The following is a 20745-nucleotide window of genomic DNA, read 5'->3' as shown; positions in this document are numbered from 1 at the left end:
CGGTAATTGGAGGCACACTTAATCCTGGGTGGTCTGGTTGTTCGGTAGTTTCCTCAATACAATGAATGGAGTGATTCTACCGAACAATCAGATGAAGGCTGCATATATATATATAACCCAGGTTAACTGCATACAACAATACATACATGACATTTAAAGTATTAAAGGCAGGATTACTGTACTACGTTCCACAGTCTTAAAGGTACAGTAGTCCCAAAAGTTCCAATATGTCCATCGCTGCTTTTAAAGGGCCAGCAGCAGCAATACAAATTATAACCTGCCCAAATATAGTCTTTAAAGTGCAATATGTCCAGGGGCCATAGTCAGCGGGCAGGAGGCTAGCAGCCAGGCCTCTCCAGTTCACAGTGGCGAAGCTGGTTTCGCCACATTTCTCCCCTTGGCCAATTAGACTAACAGGGTACCTGACTTTCTGCCGGTCAGTGCCCTGGTTAGTCCAGCAACCCACCCACAAAACAGAAATAACCGAGCAGCCCACCCACACTAACCGGTTACTACATCTGGGTGAGGAAGGATTTTGTCCAAGTTCTGGTGTTTCACCACTGCTGGGTGGGAGACGGGTAGACTGCCTTGGTGGGTTGCTGAGGGGGCAGAGACCAGCGGTACTCTGTCCTGTTGCCAGCACTACCACGGGAGTAGTCTGGTGGGCGTCTGGTTGCTGGAGACTGGCTGTCTCCCCTTTAGGTGCGCAGCTCGACTGCCGGAGGGGGAGACCGACTGTCTCCCCTTTGGATCCATCACACTGAGGCTGGGGAACAGGACCGACCGTCCCTATCCCTTGTGCTGTAAGTGCAGAGACTACGGTCCCATCTGCACAGTTGTGGGGCTTAACATCTCCCCTTGATGGGTTAGGTTGCCGTGGGAGAGAGGGTGTAACAAGTTCCTCTCTCTGGATGGCAAACTGCCGCTGGGGAGAAAGGATGGCACCTTCTGCTCCCTGGGGTACACACTGCCGCTGGGGAGGAAGGACGACACCATCAGCTCCCTGGGGTACACACTGCCGCTGGGGAGGAAGGATTGCACCTTCTGCTCCCTGAGACACACCCTGCCGCTGGGGAGGGAGGACACGGCTCTCCTCTCCCTTTACTTCACACTGCCTTCCAGGCACATCACTTTGCTGCTGGGGGGCAGGAACAACAACCTCTGCCCCCTGTAACTCAGCCTGCCGCTGGGGAGGAAGGACGACACCTTCATCTCCCTGGGGTGTACGCTGCCACTGGGGAGGAAGGACGACACCTTCATCTCCCTGGGGTGTACGCTGCCACTGGGGAGGAAGGACGACACCTTCATCTCCCTGGGGTACACACTGCCGCTGGGGAGGGAGGACGCTGCTCTCCTCTCCCTTCACTTCACACTGCCCTCCCGGCACATCACTTTTCTGCTGGGGGGCAGGAACAACAACCTCTGCCCCCTGTAACTCAGCCTGCCGCTGGGGAGGAAGGACGACACCTTCATCTCCCTGAGATACAATCTGCCGCTGGGGAGGAAGGACGACACCTTTAGCTCCCTGGGACTTACTCTGCCGCTGGGGAGGATGGACGACACCATCAGCTCCCTGGGTTACACACTGCCGCTGGGGATCTGGGCCGACTGCCCAGCATCCCTGTAGGGCCGGTAGAGAGACCTCGGTCCCATCTCCACCTGCCTGTTGTGGTTCCTCACAGGACCAATCTATGAGGACCCCTACTTCGGGTTCTTCCTGCCGCCTCGGAGGGGGGCGGCTAACCTCCTCGGATGCAGCCTCTACTCTGCTGCTGTACCACTCTTCCTGCTCATCATACTCTTCGTCCATCTTTGAGTTTTGCTCAGCCATGACCTGGTTCCAGATCCCCTGGAATGTGTCCATGGATATATAACCCCCATACTGGGCCACTTGCTGCCTCACCTTGGCCAAAAAATCATCTTCAGCGTCAGAGCCTTCCATACTTGTCTGCTCCAAGTCGCTGGATACCTCTGCTGCCAGGGGCGCTGCACGAGTGCTAACGTTGCCCTCAATTTGTAACTCCAAGGAAATGGTGTTCTGTAGCTGTCCTTCTGGCTGTAGGAACGATCCCACCGCTTGCCACCAATTGTAACGGACCGTTTCACATACAAGAGGATAAAACCCAGTTTAGGCGATAATCCCCTTTCCAGATGCACAGGCAGCTACTGCAAACACCATTCTCCCGACTGGAACCACACGAACACTGGAACAGCTGAACAAGAAAAGCAGACATCGGCTTACACTCTTGGCAGTCAGCATACAATCCCATTCCCCCAAAGACCGAGACGACACATCGCTTTGAGGGTTAAGCAAGACTCTAGACTGGGACACCCAGTCTGGCTTTTATTTCCAACTCACACATACAGGCCACACCCAGGGGGAGGCATAAAAGAACCAATGACATAGATGTTACCTCCCACACATCCCCTCCCCTTAGTGTGACACATAATCCCATTATGCATACAGAGTAAAATATACTTTTACACAACTTTCATAACTTTAAAACCATACATCACATTCACATAAAAATACATATCCACAACTACATATACATATCCACAATGCTAACGTTGCCCTCAATTTGTAACTCCAAGGAATTGGTGTTCTGTAGCTGTCCTTCTGGTTGTAGGAACGATCCCGCCGCTTGCCACCAATTGTAACGGACCGTTTCAGCATACAAGGGGAAAAATGCGTTTAGGCGATAATCCCCTTTTCCATAGACAGGCACAGCTACTGCAGAACATCAGAACTCACGAGCTGGATACGAAATACACTCCGAACTGGAACAGCTGAACAAGAAAAGCATACAATCGGCTTACACTCTTGGCAGTCAGCTTACAATCCAATCCCCCCCAAGAACGAGACGACACTTCATTTTGAGGGTTAAGCAGGAACTCAAGACTGGGACACCCAGTCTGGCTTTTATTACCAACAAGTACATACAGGACACTCCCAGGGGGAGGATGAAATTAACCAATCACATGGATGTACCTCCCACACATTTCCTCCCCTTAGATTAACACTTAACACAATTATACCGTACACCTTTTTCCCCAATTCCTGGATGTACCCCAAATACATATGCTACACCTCCAAAACAGGTATCCCCTGATAGCCCTTATTCAGGGGGACAACATATGCAAGAATCAGCCCATTCGGATAAATGGTTCAGGAGTTATGGAACTTTAAAGTATTGACCGACCGCATGGGTAAAGTATCCGAAAACAGTTCCATGCATTTTGGCCCTGCGGTCGGTCACAAACAAGGGAATGAAAACAGACGAATTGCCTGTGTTATAGAGCCTGGAGAGGGTTTGAATGAATTCCCTTGTTTGTGGGGTTCTTTCTACCGAACGGGGGGTCATTCGGTAGTTTCCATACGAACTTCTGGAAGTATGGAGGTCTCAGCGGTGTTTGCCTAGTCAAGTGTCCGATTTCAGTTCCAGACACTCGACGGCAAAACACCGCTGTTCGGTAGTTAAAGATGGCCGCCGCCACGTGTTGGTTTCCTGAATGGCGGCCACCCAGAGGACACAGAACACATTACATGATTGCCAATTACCCGTTTGCAACATTGTTGCAAACGGTAATTGGAGGCACACTTAATCCTGGGTGGTCTGGTTGTTCGGTAGTTTCCTCAATACAATGAATGGAGTGATTCTACCGAACAATCAGATGAAGGCTGCATATATATATATAACCCAGGTTAACTGCATACAACAATACATACATGACATTTAAAGTATTAAAGGCAGGATTACTGTACTACGTTCCACAGTCTTAAAGGTACAGTAGTCCCAAAAGTTCCAATATGTCCATCGCTGCTTTTAAAGGGCCAGCAGCAGCAATACAAATTATTACCTGCCCAAATATAGTCTTTAAAGTGCAATATGTCCAGGGGCCATAGTCAGCGGGCAGGAGGCTAGCAGCCAGGCCTCTCCAGTTCACAGTGGCGAAGCTGGTTTCGCCACAATATAGTACCATTTACCATTGGGCCTGTATCTGATGCTGGGATATAGTACCATTTACCATTGGGCCTGTATCTGATGCTGGGATATAGTACCATTTACCATTGGGCCTGTATCTGATGCTGGGATATAGTACCATTTACCATTGGGCCTGTATCTAATGCTGGGATATAGTACCATTTACCATTGGGCCTGTATCTGATGCTGGGATATAGTACCATTTACCATTGGGCCTGTATCTGATGCTGGGATATAGTACCATTTACCATTGGGCCCGTATCTGATGCTGGGATATAGTACCATTTACCATTGGGCCTGTATCTGATGATGTGATAAAATACTGTGTTTGTTGTTGCAGGCATACCTTCATTTAGGAGTAAATGAAAAGTTGGGGTTGTCTGGAAGGCCTGAAAGACCTATCGGCTGCCTGGGGACATCTAAGGTTAGTAAAAGCTAATGTAAGGTGTCGTACAATAAGACAAATGTGCAGAAAGCCTTCATATTGCATATTGGTTGCTGGGGGAACACGGAACATACTGCAAACCTACAATCAAGGGATAAATACATGTAAGTTCTGTAAGGGTGTATTTTGGACAGGCCTCTATGCTTCTATACAGAGCTCAGCGGATCCATTTTACTAATAAACAGACACTTGGAACTTTCAGAAATTATCCATTCTTTAAAGATCAAATCCAGGGGTTGATAATACATACAGCCTATTCCTCTCCTGGCCAGTTATAATTGAACCCTTTTACTCCAAAATCAGGCAGACACATTTTAAATTTATTATGCAGAAAAAAAAATTAGTCCATAAATCCTCACTCACTGTGATTTATACTCTAAATATGATTACCAACCTGAAGAGAAACGAATGTCTCAGCCAGAAGCCACTAGTCACTAATATAATGCCTGCAAAATGTGCTGAAAATGTCAGCTCTCCCTTCCTTTCAAACAGTACAGGAAGTTTCAATGGGTTATACCATTCCAACAGTCAGGAATGTGGAGGGGGAGTGAATGGACTATTTTTACTGTAAGCATTACATTAGCAGTGCATAGATTGATAAAGATTGCTATAGACATTTTCTGAAAAACGTTAACGAATGAGCAATGTAAGTTTTACATGATTTTTATTTTCAGGTTTGAAAATCTATCTACACACAGAACTGCTGTTTTATAATTTGTTTGTTCTAGCTGTGCACCGTTTATTTAAATCAGTGTTTGGTAATGATGAAAGGGTTACCCTGTTCAATGAGGGAAGCGGCATTAAATTCCGTATTAACCAGCGATGAGTAACAACTTGTGTTTTCCTTCAACAGATTTATAGGATCCTTGGCAAGACTGTTGTCTGTTACCCAATAGTATTCGATCTAAGTGATTTTTACATGTCTCAGGATGTGATGCTCCTTATTGATGACATCCAGGTAAATCTCAGAGCTCAACAGAAATAAAACTCACTTACACAGTGCACACTCTACTATATAACAGAGCTCCACATAAATTAAACACCGTATTAAATCACAGAGCTCAACAGAAATAAGTCACTCTGCATATTATCACAGAGCTCCACAGTAATAAGTCACTCTGCATATTATATCACAGAGGACCACAGTAATAAGACACTCTGCATATTATATCACAGAGGACCACAGTAATAAGTCACTCTGCATATTATATCATAGAGCTCCACAGAAATTAAACAGTATTATATCACAGAGCTCCACGGTAATAAGTCACTCTGCATATTATATCACAGAGCTCCAGAGAAATAGAACTCACTCTGCATGTTATATCACAGAGCTCCTTAGTAATAAGTCACTCTGCATGTTATATCACAGAGCTCCACAGTAATAAGTCACTCTGTATATTATATCACAGAGCTCCAGAGAAATAGAACTCACTCTGTATATTATATCACAGAGCTCCAGAGAAATAGAACTCACTCAGTATATTATATACAGGTAGTTCCCGACTTTACAAACTAATTGGTTCGAAGCCTAGTTCATAAAGTGGGAACTAATTTCTCATAGACCGCAATGCAATAAACACAGGTTCCGTTCCTGAATAAGAACTTTTACCATTGAAAACCTTAATTATTAAGTACAAATACAAGGTGAAAGCATAGCAAATACATGTTGGCTTTCATTTCTGTTTCCAAATGTATATCTGCACTAATAAAGGTTCAGGTGTACCTTGAGTTGGCTGTCACAGTTCACAGCACCTTCAGGTGAGTACACCGTAACACAAAGTGGTCCTAACTACACTCACTGTGCTAAAACTGCAGCCTAGGTCACTATAGCACCAGGTACAGCAGTAATGAAGTACAATATAAAACAAAAAAAAATCTTATTCCCTTCACTGCAAGTGATGAATATTAACCCCAGGTCTTCTGAAATGCAGAAGACAACACCGTCTCTTCATCCTTACTGCCTATCTGAATAATCCTGACGAACCCATAATGCTATGGCAGCCCCCTGCACAGTCTGAGATCAGTATGTACAGTCAGGGATGGAAAGATTGTTCAAACCATCATGTCAAGGCATGAGTAGGAAGTAATAACCAAACGTTGTTTGTTTGCATTAATAGCCCTGGTGTGTTTTATGTTGATAGAAGAAATGAATTACTGTATAATTCCAGGCCTGTTTTCGGGGGTCTCTTCTGCCATCCAACACACACACAGACCTCAAACTCAGTCACACACAAACCCGTTTTTACACTTACGGTACCTTTCTCTCGTCTTGTCTTCTCCTGGCCACAAATTCTTATTTTCTATGCTCCCAAGCATGCTCCTTGGTCCGCATCCACAGATCGCTGAAAAAAAAAGGAGTTTGTAAAGGCGGGAGTTCGTAAAGCGGGAAATGCCTGTACTTTCTTCATACTGTGCACTTTGTATTTATATATCCATTGACACATTATCCTGGTCACACAGCTAATATGCGTGCGTGACTTTAAATACTGTCTTTAACCCCTTAATGACCAAACTTCTGGAATAAAAGGGAATCATGACGTGTCACACACGTCATGTGTCCTTAAGGGGTTAAATGCTTTCTTGTTGTGAAATTTGATATATCATTTACAAATCAAAGCATGCCAGCCTGTAATGATGCAAATTAATATCAATGTACGTTCGAATGAGAACACGTCTTGTGGAGATCTGTTAGTTGGATGGAATATTTTCCAGTTGAATGACCCTATAACTGCTGCTGTTAACCCATTTACTGCCTCCTCAGTGCCTCCCTGGTCTGATTACTGTATAATTCTATATTCTATACATCCTCCATATATTCCCTATATTCCAAATAATGGCCACATTCCTTAAAATGAACAGAGAATGCTTGGTGGCTACTGCAGGGAATCGTGACCTATGCAGCTCAGCTACCTGCTGCCACAATCTATCTACCTGCTTTGTATAACTGTGCCGCTGCAGTCTGTGACCCTTACGGCTGCCTCACAGTCTGTGACCGTTACGGCCGCCGTCCCGCAGTCTGTGACCGTTACGGCCGCCGTCCCGCAGTCTGTGACCGTTACGGCCGCCGTCCCGCAGTCTGTGACCGTTACGGCCGCCGCCCCGCAGTCTGTGACCGTTACGGCCGCCGCCCCGCAGTCTGTGACCGTTACGGCCGCCGCCCCGCAGTCTGTGACCGTTACGGCCGCCGCCCCGCAGTCTGTGACCGTTACGGCCGCCGCCCCGCAGTCTGTGACCGTTACGGCCGCCGCCCCGCAGTCTGTGACTGTTACAGCTGCCGCAATCCTTGGTTTCTGCCCTCTTTTATTGCCTCTGCCATATGCCGCCCTTGTTCCTGTTAACAGAAAACTAACTCATGTGTCAGTTTTAAAATTGAATAACACCACATACAGATTTCGAACAGTTTGCATCATGTGGACGGTGGGTGTCGGTGTATACACATATTTTTGCTGGAGGGTACACACTAATTGTGACGGCTGTTTGTCTTTGCAGAATGCTTTGCAGTTCATTAGGCAATACTGGAAAATGAACGGGCGCCCTTTATTCCTGGTGCTGATACGTGAAGATAACATCAGGTAGGTGCTCTGCTCCAATCGGCCAAGCTGGAGGTAAAACCACTAACCGTCTGTATTAAATGCCTTTCCCCGTGTCGTCCTCTCAGGGGAAGCCGCTTTAATCCAATCCTGGACATGCTGGCATCCTTCAAAAATGGCTTTGTGGCTGGTGTGAAGGTGCATGTGGACAGACTGCAGGTATTGTTAAACCTTTCCCCACACGTGGCAGGGCACATGCTATATAATCCATTGGGTTATTATTCCATGTAACATACAGGAAAACCATGGTAATCTGTCACTCAGCTAGCGCCCCATGCAGGATGTAGTGATTCGGTCGGTGTGCACAGCATTAGAATAGAGTTTCAATCTGCCCCTTAAATACGTTGTATTATCTGTATTTACCATAATCACTCAGTCTGCATAGATACATTGTTTCATGAAAGTGTGTGGCATTTACACATTGTGATTTGATTTCCACAGCTAATTACTCAGAGAAGAGGACACACCATGTTCTATACATTCGTCTTTAAACGACCAGTTAGCTTTTTACGTCACACCATTCATTTTATAAGTAAATGACTGCTTCCCCGTCCTCGCCAGACACAGATTCAGGAAGATACAACGTTCCCCTGATGGGTGCAGAGTAACCGTTTAATGTGTTGGTCTTCGTGACTCAGGTTTAACAGATCCTAGCGCATAAAGCAATATCATGCTACAATGATGGCTAATCCTGACACCCAATATATCTGTGTACTGTGTTTACCATGATGCTCTATCATGTCACTGCACTACAACATGGAGATAAACAGGCAGCTATTTGCAAGTTATTGAGAAGGACTTGCTGTTAGGAGATCTATTGCTCTCACTAATTCTTATGTCTCAACATATAGTTTAGACTCCAGAATGTTCTAAGTTCTTTTTGTAAAGATGTGAAGAGGCTCTGCTTATACCCATCAGTAATAAAAAGCTGTACTTTGTGCAATATGTGTATGTCATCGTTTTATTTCTCCGAGTTTAAGAACTTCCTTTGTTTTCAATTTCCAGGAGAAGTGTGTAAAGAGCTGAATCAGAGCAGCGGAACGCTCGACTCCCCATATCACTGTCTTAATAATTGACAAGGAGTTTAGGACTGTGTGTTATCTACTTAACAATCATTACGCCTTTAAGTTTTATTACTTATTTATAACGAGTGAGAGTTGGCCCAAACTCTTCATCTTTATTTTAATATCACTTAGTGGCAGGCGTACATTCCCTACCTTCTGTGTGGTAGTTATAGCATTCTCTCTGACACGAAGATAGGTAACCATAAATCCAAAGCAACAACAGTACAAGCACTCCATTAATCCTTAAAGAGTTAGTCCAACCACCATCACCACTTCTGCTCCAGTGGTCGTTGTGTGTATCAGTTTGAAACACTGCCTGCTCAGAGAAATCTGTCAATTTGTGCCGGGCTGTAGTAACACCCGCACGTGGGATTTATTCTTTATTTATCCAGGAATTCTGTTTCTCACTGACTTATGTGATTTCTGTGAAAAAAAAAGAACATATTGCAGATCCCGGGATGTCTTCTATGCACAATGTGACATTTTATTAAGATACAGTAATACCGCGATTCCATCCTCTGATTTAATAATGTTTATTTAATGTCCAGTTACTCTAGTGGTGTAATGACACAAGCGGTCACCATGGTGACTATCCTGCTGGCAGGTTCCATGGATGTTTGATAGTAGATGCACATAGGCGACATGGTGACTATCCTGCTGGAGACGGTCATACTGTAGATACAGGCAGTCGTCATGGTGGCTATCCTGCTGGATGCGGTCAGACGGTAGATATAGGCAGTCGTCATGGTGGCTATCCTGCTGGATGCGGTCAGACGGTAGATATAGGCAGTCGTCATGGTGGCTATCCTGCTGGATGCGGTCAGACGGTAGATATAGGCAGTCGTCATGGTGGCTATCCTGCTGGATGCGGTCAGACGGTAGATATAGGCAGTCGTCATGGTGGCTATCCTGCTGGATGCGGTCAGATGGTAGATATAGGCAGTCGTCATGGTGGCTATCCTGCTGGATGCGGTCAGATGGTAGATATAGGCAGTCGTCATGGTGACTATCCTGCTGGATGCGGTCAGACGGTAGATATAGGCAGTTGTCATGGTGGCTATCCTGCTGGATGCGGTCAGACGGTAGATATAGGCAGTCGTCATGGTGGCTATCCTGCTGGATGCGGTCAGACGGTAGATATAGGCAGTCGTCATGGTGGCTATCCTGCTGGATGCGGTCAGACGGTAGATATAGGCAGTCGTCATGGTGGCTATCCTGCTGGATGCGGTCAGATGGTAGATATAGGCAGTCGTCATGGTGGCTATCCTGCTGGATGCGGTCAGATGGTAGATATAGGCAGTCGTCATGGTGACTATCCTGCTGGATGCGGTCAGATGGTAGATATAGGCAGTCGTCATGGTGGCTATCCTGCTGGATGCGGTCAGACGGTAGATATAGGCAGTCGTCATGGTGGCTATCCTGCTGGATGCGGTCAGACGGTAGATATAGGCAGTCGTCATGGTGGCTATCCTGCTGGATGCGGTCAGACGGTAGATATAGGCAGTCGTCATGGTGGCTATCCTGCTGGATGCGGTCAGACGGTAGATATAGGCAGTCGTCATGGTGGCTATCCTGCTGGATGCGGTCAGATGGTAGATATAGGCAGTCGTCATGGTGGCTATCCTGCTGGATGCGGTCAGATGGTAGATATAGGCAGTCGTCATGGTGACTATCCTGCTGGATGCGGTCAGATGGTAGATATAGGCAGTCGTCATGGTGGCTATCCTGCTGGATGCGGTCAGACGGTAGATATAGGCAGTCGTCATGGTGGCTATCCTGCTGGATGCGGTCAGACGGTACATACAGGCAGTCGTCATGGTGGCTATCCTGCTGGATGCGGTCAGATGGTAGATATAGGCAGTCGTCATGGTGACTATCCTGCTGAATGCCGTAAGATGGTAGATACAGGCAGTCGTCATGGTGACTATCCTGCTGGATGCGGTCAGATGGTAGATACAGGCAGTCGTCATAGTGACTATCCTGCTGGATGCGGTCAGATGGTAGATACAGGCAGTCGTCATGGTGACTATCCTGCTGGATGTGGTCAGATGGTAGATACAGGCAGTCGTCATGGTGACTATCCTCCTGGATGTGGTCAGATGGTAGATACAGGCAGTCGTCATGGTGACTATCCTCCTGGATGTGGTCAGATGGTAGATATAGGCAGTCGTCATGGTGACTATCCTGCTGGATGCGGTCAGATGGTAGATACAGGCAGTCGTCATGGTGACTATCCTGCTGGATGTGGTCAGATGGTAGATACAGGCAGTCGTCATGGTGACTATCCTGCTGGATGCGGTCAGATGGTAGATACAGGCAGTCGTCATGGTGACTATCCTGCTGAATGCCGTAAGATGGTAGATACAGGCAGTCGTCATGGTGACTATCCTGCTGAATGCCGTAAGATGGTAGATACAGGCAGTCATCATGGTGACTATCCTGCTGGATGCGGTCAGATGGTAGATACAGGCAGTCGTCATGGTGACTATCCTGCTGGATGCGGTCAGATGGTAGATACAGGCAGTAGTCATGGTGACTATCCTGCTGGATGCGGTCAGATGGTAGATACAGGCAGTCGTCATGGTGACTATCCTGCTGGCTGTGGTCAGATAGTAGATACAGGCAGTCGTCATGGTGACTATCCTGCTGGCTGTGGTCAGATGGTAGATACAGGCAGTCGTCATGGTGACTATCCTGCTGAATGCCGTAAGATGGTAGATACAGGCAGTCGTCATGGTGACTATCCTGCTGGCTGTATGGACAGTTTCCCTGCTCCTGGTTATCAGTGACGTTCCTCCTATACAGTATGTTTGTTTGAAAACCATGTGATGGAAGATCAGATGTTTCCTGATCTAAAGATTTATCACCATAAATGATTCCAGCTCGCCAGTGTCTGCTTCCATTAATGAAACGTTTTGTGTCTGATACAGTGTTTGTCTTTGTAGAGACCCAGAATGATGTATCTGCAATGCGCTATACAAGGCTCTACATGTGTTTGTTACCCGTTCCTTTTTCTGTTCGGAATCTGCTATTAGAGCAGTCTCGGTCACAAGGAGGAAATCTGACAAGATAATTAGTTACTTCTTCATGCGGCTTTTCTGTTACTCTGTTACATTGAGATTTGTGTCGTCTCTTACTAAGGAATTTACTTGTCATTTGTCCCTAAATTCCACCTGCTGCTACAAAAGCACTCAAGCTGAAGTTCATTTTTTAGGCATGAAATAAATTATTGAGCGCTGTTATGTTTCTTTCTTTTTTTATGCATTTCTCTTGTAAATATATCAAGTGGAATTTCCCAAAAGAAACCTATTTAAATGTTTTAAAACCCAAACTCTGGCTCTGTGTGTCGCAGTATCCTGCAGCTCCCCGCACCGCCATTAAATTAATGATGGAGTCTGAATAAAGTATAGAGAGCCATTAAAATAATTGAACATTTTTAAATTCACTTTCTATGCGTCCAGTTTGCTGATTTATCTCCACACTTTCTGACGTTTTGCCAATTAATCTGGTTTTTAGCTTTTAGAAAGATCCAAAAACGGCATTTTCCAAATAATGATTGGCACAAATCGAGCTTCAGTTAACAGTCAAGTTTGTAACCCGTATTGTACTGAGCCACAGTGTCTGTTGGTGCTTTAAAGTCTAGCTACGATTTTTGCCATCGTTCTTGTGTGGTCAGTATATTTGTGTTTAGCTCTCAATAAAATGTTTAACAAGATGTTTAAAAGGAAGGTGTACAAATAATAGTATATTTAACACTAGCTCTTTACAATAATAGGTTAAATTATACACTGTATGCAAGCAGATCAGCGAAGGAGAAACCATTGTCTGCCTACACAAAGTAGTGTAGAAATTGGTGAAATTCCTATTAATGACATACAAAGTGAAAGCATTACCCCATGCATTCAGAGCCAGTTTAGTGGGATATATCGAAAGATGTTATTAGATTTGAAGCTTATCGTTTTTTTTTATCTTCGTACTGAAATGACACATAAAAGCCTGTTAATATAACACTAACAGCCTATGGATGGCATGCAGGCGCCTCTATATCCTGCGTTTATTTCCTGAATGTGACTTTTGGGTGCGTTTACCCATGAAGTGCCAGGATGGGGCATGCTGTTACAGATCAGAGGTTCGTGCAGAGATATTGGGGTGATCTGATATACTATTGGCCTAAACAGGGCAATGCGATTTGAGGAATGGTAGGATATTCAGTTGTTGTATCCACTTAACCTCATTTCCCTGTTTAGTGAACAACGTCTGTGTATGGCAGTGAACCCGCGGATCATGGCTGAGATTTAAAAGGCTGTTTGCTTGTCTGGTAGTGTCCGTTAATACTTATCTTCTCAGCAGCTCTGATGAGCAGGGTTTAGGTTTAATGGGAGACTCTGTGTTTACATCAAGCCTCGACAATCGCCAGTTTGGTTTGGGGTGTTGTCTGACCTGCTGTTTTCACTTCTCTTGCAGACACTAATCTCAGGAGCCATGGTCGAGCAACTCGATTTCCTGCGGATTGGAGACACAGAAGAGTAAGTTGACTTAACGCTGGTTCATTCAACACTAATACATTCAGATGTAACGGATCACTTGTAGTAACCTGCAATCTCGGCTGCATACAGTGAAAGGAGTTGGACAGCCTGATAATGACAGTCAGTATTGCAGTTCTGCCCCATTTTACAGATTACTAAAACATTTAGATCAGTGCTTCGCCAGTGTTAAGCCCCATGAAGGCTTTATAATGCTACTCTAATATATCTTCAAGTAAGCGCCCAAATAATGCAATCCGCTTTATCATTTTAATTATAGTTTTATAAATAACCCATTACAATCTCTTAATGTTTACTGACAGTCGCTAAATGAGCTTTTCCGTTCAATATATGAAGATTTTGTTTAAGTACAATTTTTGCTGACTGCTAATTAGGGTAGGAATTGGTTAATGTGCGGTAAAGCTGATTATACAATAAGTGACATGATTGCATAATTTTGAGAAACAGATAAAAAAAAAAAAATAAATAAGGCTAATAGTCAGGATCTATGTGTAAACTGTCTAACCTGACACACTCTTTGTCTAAACTATAATTGTTTCAATTGTTCTCAAGTGTCAAAACTGGCTCCACCGGAACGAATGACCCTTTAACGGCAAAAAAAAAACTTCCAGTCTGTGGATTAAGACCACCACCATCCTCCGACAGACCTGAAATAGTCACTAGTTGATGTGTAAATAATACTGCGTTATACTTGCTTCTAGGGTTCCGGAATTCCGAGGATTTGAAGAGCTTGAAGTGCCAAAGCACTCGAAGGTTAACAGGCAGTCGAGTATTCCCAGTGCAGAGATGGAGCAACCTCCGGAAATCAGCGTCGCAGACTGGAAACACAAACCCACCTATGACATTATTCAGAAACTCAATGTAAGGCGATCCCTGGAGTTTTCTACCAGTTCCACCTTAATTTCCAGGCTGTGATTTGTACATTCTATGCACATACATAATGCTCAGCCCTGCAAAAACACAAGCGGTTTAACAGCCTGCTGCAAACTATTTGTTTCATTCATGTCTTTTCATGAATTAAACTACAGCAGAGTAATTAACGGCAGATTCCCCTAATTCTGATGAGCAGAGACTTCCGATATATGACCGGTAGACTAGTGAACAAATCGTTTTTAGCTGTATCAAATGAATCAAATTCCTTTTAATCTACAGATAAACAAATTGATTTGTTCGGGATTTACCTGTGGAGTCTTAGAAAGCGAATCGATTTGTTTGTGATTTACCTGTGGAGTCTTAGAAGGCGGATCGATTTGTTCGGGATTTACCTGTGGAGTCTTAGAAGGCGGATCGATTTGTTCAGGATTTAACTGTGGAGTCTTAGAAAGCTTATCAATTTGTTCGTGATTTACCTGTGGAGTCTTAGAAGGCATATCGATTTGTTCGTGATTTACCTGTGGAGTCTTAGAAGGCGTATCGATTTGTTCAGGATTTAACTGTGGAGTCTTAGAAGGCGTATCGATTGGTTCAGGATTTAACTGTGGAGTCTTAGAAGGCGGATCGATTTGTTCGGGATTTAACTGTGGAGTCTTAGAAGGCGGATCGATTGGTTCAGGATTTAACTGTGGAGTCTTAGAAGGCGTATCGATTTGTTCAGGATTTAACTGTGGAGTCTTAGAAGGCGTATCGATTGGTTCAGGATTTAACTGTGGAGTCTTAGAAGGCGTATCGATTTGTTTGTGATTTACCTGTGGAGTCTTAGAAGGCGTATCGATTTGTTCAGGATTTACCTGTGGAGTCTTAGAAGGCGGATCGATTTGTTCGGGATTTACCTGTGGAGTCTTAGAAGGCGGATCGATTTGTTCGGGATTTACCTGTGGCGTCTTAGAAGGCGGATCGATTTGTTCGGGATTTAACTGTGGAGTCTTAGAAGGCGGATCGATTTGTTCGGGATATAACTGTGGAGTCTTAGAAGGCGGATCGATTTGTTTGTGATTTACCTGTGGAGTCTTAGAAGGCGTATCGATTGGTTCAGGATTTAACTTTGGAGTCTTAGAAGGCGTATCGATTTGTTCAGGATTTAACTGTGGAGTCTTAGAAGGCGGATCGATTTGTTCAGGATTTAACTGTGGAGTCTTAGAAGGCGGATCGATTTGTTCGGGATTTAACTGTGGAGTCTTAGAAGGCGAATTGATTTGTTCGTGATTTACCTGTGGAGTCTTAGAAGGCGTATCGATTTGTTCAGGATTTACCTGTGGAGTCTTAGAAGGCGAATCGATTTGTTCGGGATTTACCTGTGGCGTCTTAGAAGGCGGATCGATTTAATCGGGATTTAACTGTGGAGTCTTAGAAGGCGGATCGATTTGTTCGGGATATAACTGTGGAGTCTTAGAAGGCGGATCGATTTGTTCGTGATTTACCTGTGGAGTCTTAGAAGGCGTATCGATTTGTTCAGGATTTACCTGTGGAGTCTTAGAAGGCGAATCGATTTGTTCGGGATTTACCTGTGGAGTCTTAGAAGGCGGATCGATTTGTTCGGGATTTACCTGTGGAGTCTTAGAAGGCGGATCGATTTGTTCGGGATTTACCTGTGGAGTCTTAGAAGGCGGATCGATTTGTTCGGGATTTACCTGTGGAGTCTTAGAAGGCGGATCGATTTGTTCGGGATTTACCTGTGGCGTCTTAGAAGGCGGATCGATTTGTTCGGGATTTACCTGTGGCGTCTTAGAAGGCGGATCGATTTGTTCGGATGTAGATTAACAGGAATTTGATTCGGTTGACACATTTGAAACGGAGTTGTTCACAAGTCCAATGACCTGTCATTTCTGCCGATAACAAAGGTAGTTAGAATTTAGTTTTTCTCCCAGTTATCATAAAAGCTGTAAATAATTTATAAATTAACTTTTTAGTTTGTTTTTCTGCATTCCCTCGTGCAGTTTGGGGAGTCAGACCATTTCATATATGTCGGTTTTCTTTCCACAGGATTGCACCAGCTTGGCAACCCAGGCTGTCCTGGTCAGTATTCTGCTGAAACGAGAAGGTCCTCACTTTATAACCAAGGAGGGTGAGTGCTAAAACATCTCTCATCTTCGGCATTGCTTGTACGGTGTGTGAAGCGCAATGGAACAAACACCTCTACAATGTGCTTTACTTACCGCAAGCCCCATCAGCAAATTCGGCTTAAATAACAAATGTATTGGATTAATTAGTTAGCTAATCCAACTGGATTTCCATCATTGAGTAGCAAGTTTGAGAAGTTAATTGTGAATTTCCTTCATTTGGGTTTGGATATCAGTTGTTTGGTTGAAAATTAGTCTACGTTCGGTCTAATTCTCTGTGTTACTAAATCGTGTGAACAATGTCCTGATGTTGGCGTCCACAAGCCCTGGATGGCCAGGTCATTTAAAAAAATCCAGAATAACACTAAATGCTCTATAAATGTTAATTTCCCATGGCAGGATCATATAAACATTGCTTCTCTAGAAGCCCTGCCTCCAGTCTTTTCAATAACTATGTATGTGTAGCATGGTAAGGGTTGAACTCCATTTTTAACACCATGTTTTGATACAGTCCGGGTCTCTGGCAGAGCAGGGGTTAAAGCTACAATTCCATGGATCACTAAACACCTGTATACAGCGTAGTTTTCTTACCATTTCACCAGCGGCGGAGCAATTTGTTTTGGTGGGGTGAAAAAATCTCAAATTGTAAAGAGCAAAAGTGTGCTTTGGCTAATCAAAAGAGGTGAGAGATGTCTGTAGGAAGGGTGTCAGGAAATCATAACTTAATAACCAGAACTGCTTTTATCTAAGGCAGCCATGCAGGGCTAATTCTCGCCTGGTGATGGAAGGGTTAATGTGCCCACCACTGACCAAGCTGTGGTTCCCCTGTGTGTCTCAGACTGACCCGACCCATCACGCCTATAACAATATTGGCCGCTTCCTAGGCAGTTACATGGCCATTGCGCTATATCTCTTAATGCCGTACAAAAAAAATGGCTGTATCTATTCTATGCTTACCAGATCCGCCATGTTTTCCAGCACACACAATACTTAATGGTAAGCGATGCCCTAACGTCTTTAACACCATTCCATTGGGATTCTACCTTGATTGATTAGTTGAATGCAGCAGCCTGCCTGCCGGGGAGCACTTTTTGATGTACTGCCAAGATGACGTGATATGTGGTAGATTTGGCAACTCTCCCTTCATAAAGACTTGCCTTGTCCTAAAACCTGTGACTCCTTTCTCATTACAGGTACTGTGTCGGATTTCATGGAGAGGATCTATCGAAAGGCCGGAACCAATAAACTATGGTGAGTAACACACCTGCTCCTGTCGTTCATATCAATAGATATTGATGAAGGAAACTACTTGTCCCAGGCTTCCTGGTGGCCGCTGAGTAAGTTGCACACAGGCAGCTGGCATCCTGTAATCTGCTAGTTCTAGGAGTAGGAGATGGACTCGGAAGTTCAGTAGATATGTTCGATCAAGCATTAGGTTTCCTAAATTCATAAATACACAACTTAACGGTGACTGGCAGGGAATGAACGGTGCTGCCCTCAGGAGTTTATCTGTTCAATGATGTCATCATGTCAGAGATTAAACTAATCCTGTAGACAGTAATGCTGTGTTAAACGGGACTTGGGGCAGGGTAACGAGGCAGAGGTTTGCTGAGTAGGTCTGACTTCTGAAACCACATCATACATTTCTGGTATAATTTAGGGGAAATTGTTTCCCCCAACTCTTATAATTGTGTAATCAAGTTGGACCAGGCACATAGAGATGGTGTTTAGGCAGATTTGATTGGAAAAACCATACAAGCTTGAAAAAGGCTTCAGTGGGAGCTGAAACTTATTATTGTTTTCCCAAGAATTCTAAACACTGTCTACATGATCCCGGTCCAACTTTCTTCATTATGATTTGTTGGGAATGGTCCACCCTGGTCTGGAGGATCTATGGATTTTAGCGGGTGCCACTCCACTTTATGCATATCTCTGATAATTTAATCTAAATTTCATTCTCGAGTCCCTGCCGCTCACAGTTTAATGAATAGACAGATATTCTAACCAGTCAATTATGTGAGTCATACTGGATTTTTATCTGAACCATGAGATTTCATGACCTGTACACCACGCTGCTAACGCTGCGAATTAAGAGAACATGCCAACCGTGGCGTGCAGAACGCAGTCAGGATGTGGGTGTAATTAGAGCTAGGTTATTACATGCTAACATGCATCATGTATGTGCCATTACGTATCAGACTGATGTATCCACATTCTGTGGCTTTATGGACCCGGTGAGCAGCGCTCAAATTCCACCTACAACACAGTCTATCTCTGCCCCACTGATTGCAGAATTCAGAACACTCATATTGTCATTAAACACCTTAATGGCATGTTCTAAGGCACACTCCAGGGTGGATTTGACATTCATACAACAGAAAGATAATGCATTCAGATTTTAAAAAAGAGCAAACCTCTTGTTAGTGTTTCTCTTGTAGTAAGTTCCTGCTCCTCCTGTGGTGACAACTACCAGTAAATGACTGATCACCTACAGCACACAGAGCGGACCTACCTGTGTGTCTTTAATTAAATAGCATACAGGTTTGCTTGCTGGTACACATATACCTGGAGTGTGTCTGCCAGTAATAAAATAGAGCATCAGTGATGATATCGAATAGCATGGAGAGAATGTTCGATTTCTTGTGATGTGTCCAGTATTAGGTCAGAGGCTGCCTAGTGCGATCAGGAAATCCCTGTTAGGAGCTCTCCGAGGGGCTGACACAGAATTCCCATGTTCCCAATCCAGATCCCGGGGTTTACACATTTACAAATCTGTTTCTGCAGGTTTAAACCTAGACGCCTGGCATGCCTTGAGGGACTGAGCTGTGAAACCCTGCTCTAGGCCAATATGGCGGAACCTGTACATGAACTATTTGACTGCCTTTATGATGGTGGCTTAATGGGAGATGGTTAGCCACCTCTGCTGTGGGCTGTGTAATCTGTACCTTTAATGTGAGCTAAACGAAAATAACTCATTCGTTGTAAACTAATATTATATATAATATAGGGAGACAGCTGGGTTCATATTCATAAACCATCAATTATTGAACCCCAAATTGTGACTAACTCGGAACTGGAGCGTTTTTGCAAATCAGCACCGTTTACCTAAATTCTGCAATTTGTTTTTAATATCATCAGTATTTGGTGTCAGAACCTCATTAATGGAGGTGATTGTGAAACCCACAATATGTCTGTCTTTGTCCACCCTGGCTGGGTGAGATACAGTTGGGGTAGGCCAGTCATGGCGCACCCAGCTTTAAATCTTCCAGCCTAGCAAAATGAAATCGACTGCTTTGCTGTAAAGACGATGAGACGTGCCTGACCCTGTCTTATGATGTCATACTCCCAGGTTCGTGGTCCGTTACACCGCAGCATTCATGCAGAAATTAGCTTCCTCTATAGCCCCGCACATCACCACCATGGTGGTACATGGGAAGCAGGTAAAACCTCATCACTGTGCAAACCGGGCATTGCTCTGACAGCTGGCGCTGGGCACTGACTTGGGCAAGTCCTGTTCACTGTGGAAGCACACCTGGGGGGAGGGGGTATAAGGGCAAAAAGTCATGCAGAGAGAGGCATGTATAGTGAATCGGTATATATCGGGCTGTGGGACCTGCTAGTCTCCGTGGACAGGACAATGCATTCTATTATTAAACCCTGGCTATAGCCGTGGGACCTGCTAGTCTCCGTGGACAGGACAATGCATTCTATCATTAAACCCTGGCTGTAGCCGTGGGACCTGCTAGTCTCTGTGGACAGGACAATGCATTCTATCATTAAACCCTGGCTATAGCCGTGGGACCTGCTAGTCTCAGTGGACAGGGCAATGCATTCTGTTATTAAACCCTGGCTATAGCCGTGGGACCTGCTAGTCTCAGTGGACAGGGCAATGCATTCTGTTATTAAACCCTGGCTGTAGCCGTGGGACCTGCTAGTCTCAGTGGACAGGACAATGCATTCTATCATTAAACCCTGGCTGTAGCCGTGGGACCTGCTAGTCTCAGTGGACAGGACAATGCATTCTATTACTAAACCCTGGCTGTAGCCGTGGGACCTGCTAGTCTCAGTGGACAGGACAATGCATTCTATCATTAAACCCTGGCTGTAGCCGTGGGAC

The 20745-nt window shown here is 44.8% G+C and overlaps 1 protein-coding gene across 4 annotated transcripts in view; it reads left to right on the top strand.

Annotated features, from left to right (window-relative positions):
- PHKB (phosphorylase kinase regulatory subunit beta) overlaps window positions 1–20745 on the top strand; it is a 200210-nt gene that overhangs the window by 168231 nt on the left and 11234 nt on the right. For 3 of the 4 annotated variants that reach the window (XM_063437844.1, XM_063437843.1, XM_063437841.1), the window contains 8 exons: window positions 4327–4410; window positions 5285–5389; window positions 7924–8006; window positions 8093–8183; window positions 13553–13614; window positions 14334–14493; window positions 16552–16633; window positions 17822–17879. In XM_063437844.1, the coding sequence (XP_063293914.1) occupies window positions 4327–4410; window positions 5285–5389; window positions 7924–8006; window positions 8093–8183; window positions 13553–13614; window positions 14334–14493; window positions 16552–16633; window positions 17822–17879 (725 nt within the window). Of the gene's footprint in view, window positions 1–4326; window positions 4411–5284; window positions 5390–7923; window positions 8007–8092; window positions 8184–13552; window positions 13615–14333; window positions 14494–16551; window positions 16634–17821; window positions 17880–19977; window positions 20069–20745 lie in introns of all 4 variants that reach the window. The other variant, XM_063437842.1, reaches the window with a different exon arrangement.

This window comes from Pelobates fuscus, chromosome 12 (genome assembly GCF_036172605.1).
Source record: "Pelobates fuscus isolate aPelFus1 chromosome 12, aPelFus1.pri, whole genome shotgun sequence".
Lineage (NCBI taxonomy): Eukaryota > Metazoa > Chordata > Amphibia > Anura > Pelobatidae > Pelobates > Pelobates fuscus.
Note: the sequence above shows the minus strand (reverse complement) of the source record. Positions and strands in the feature narration are given on the sequence as shown.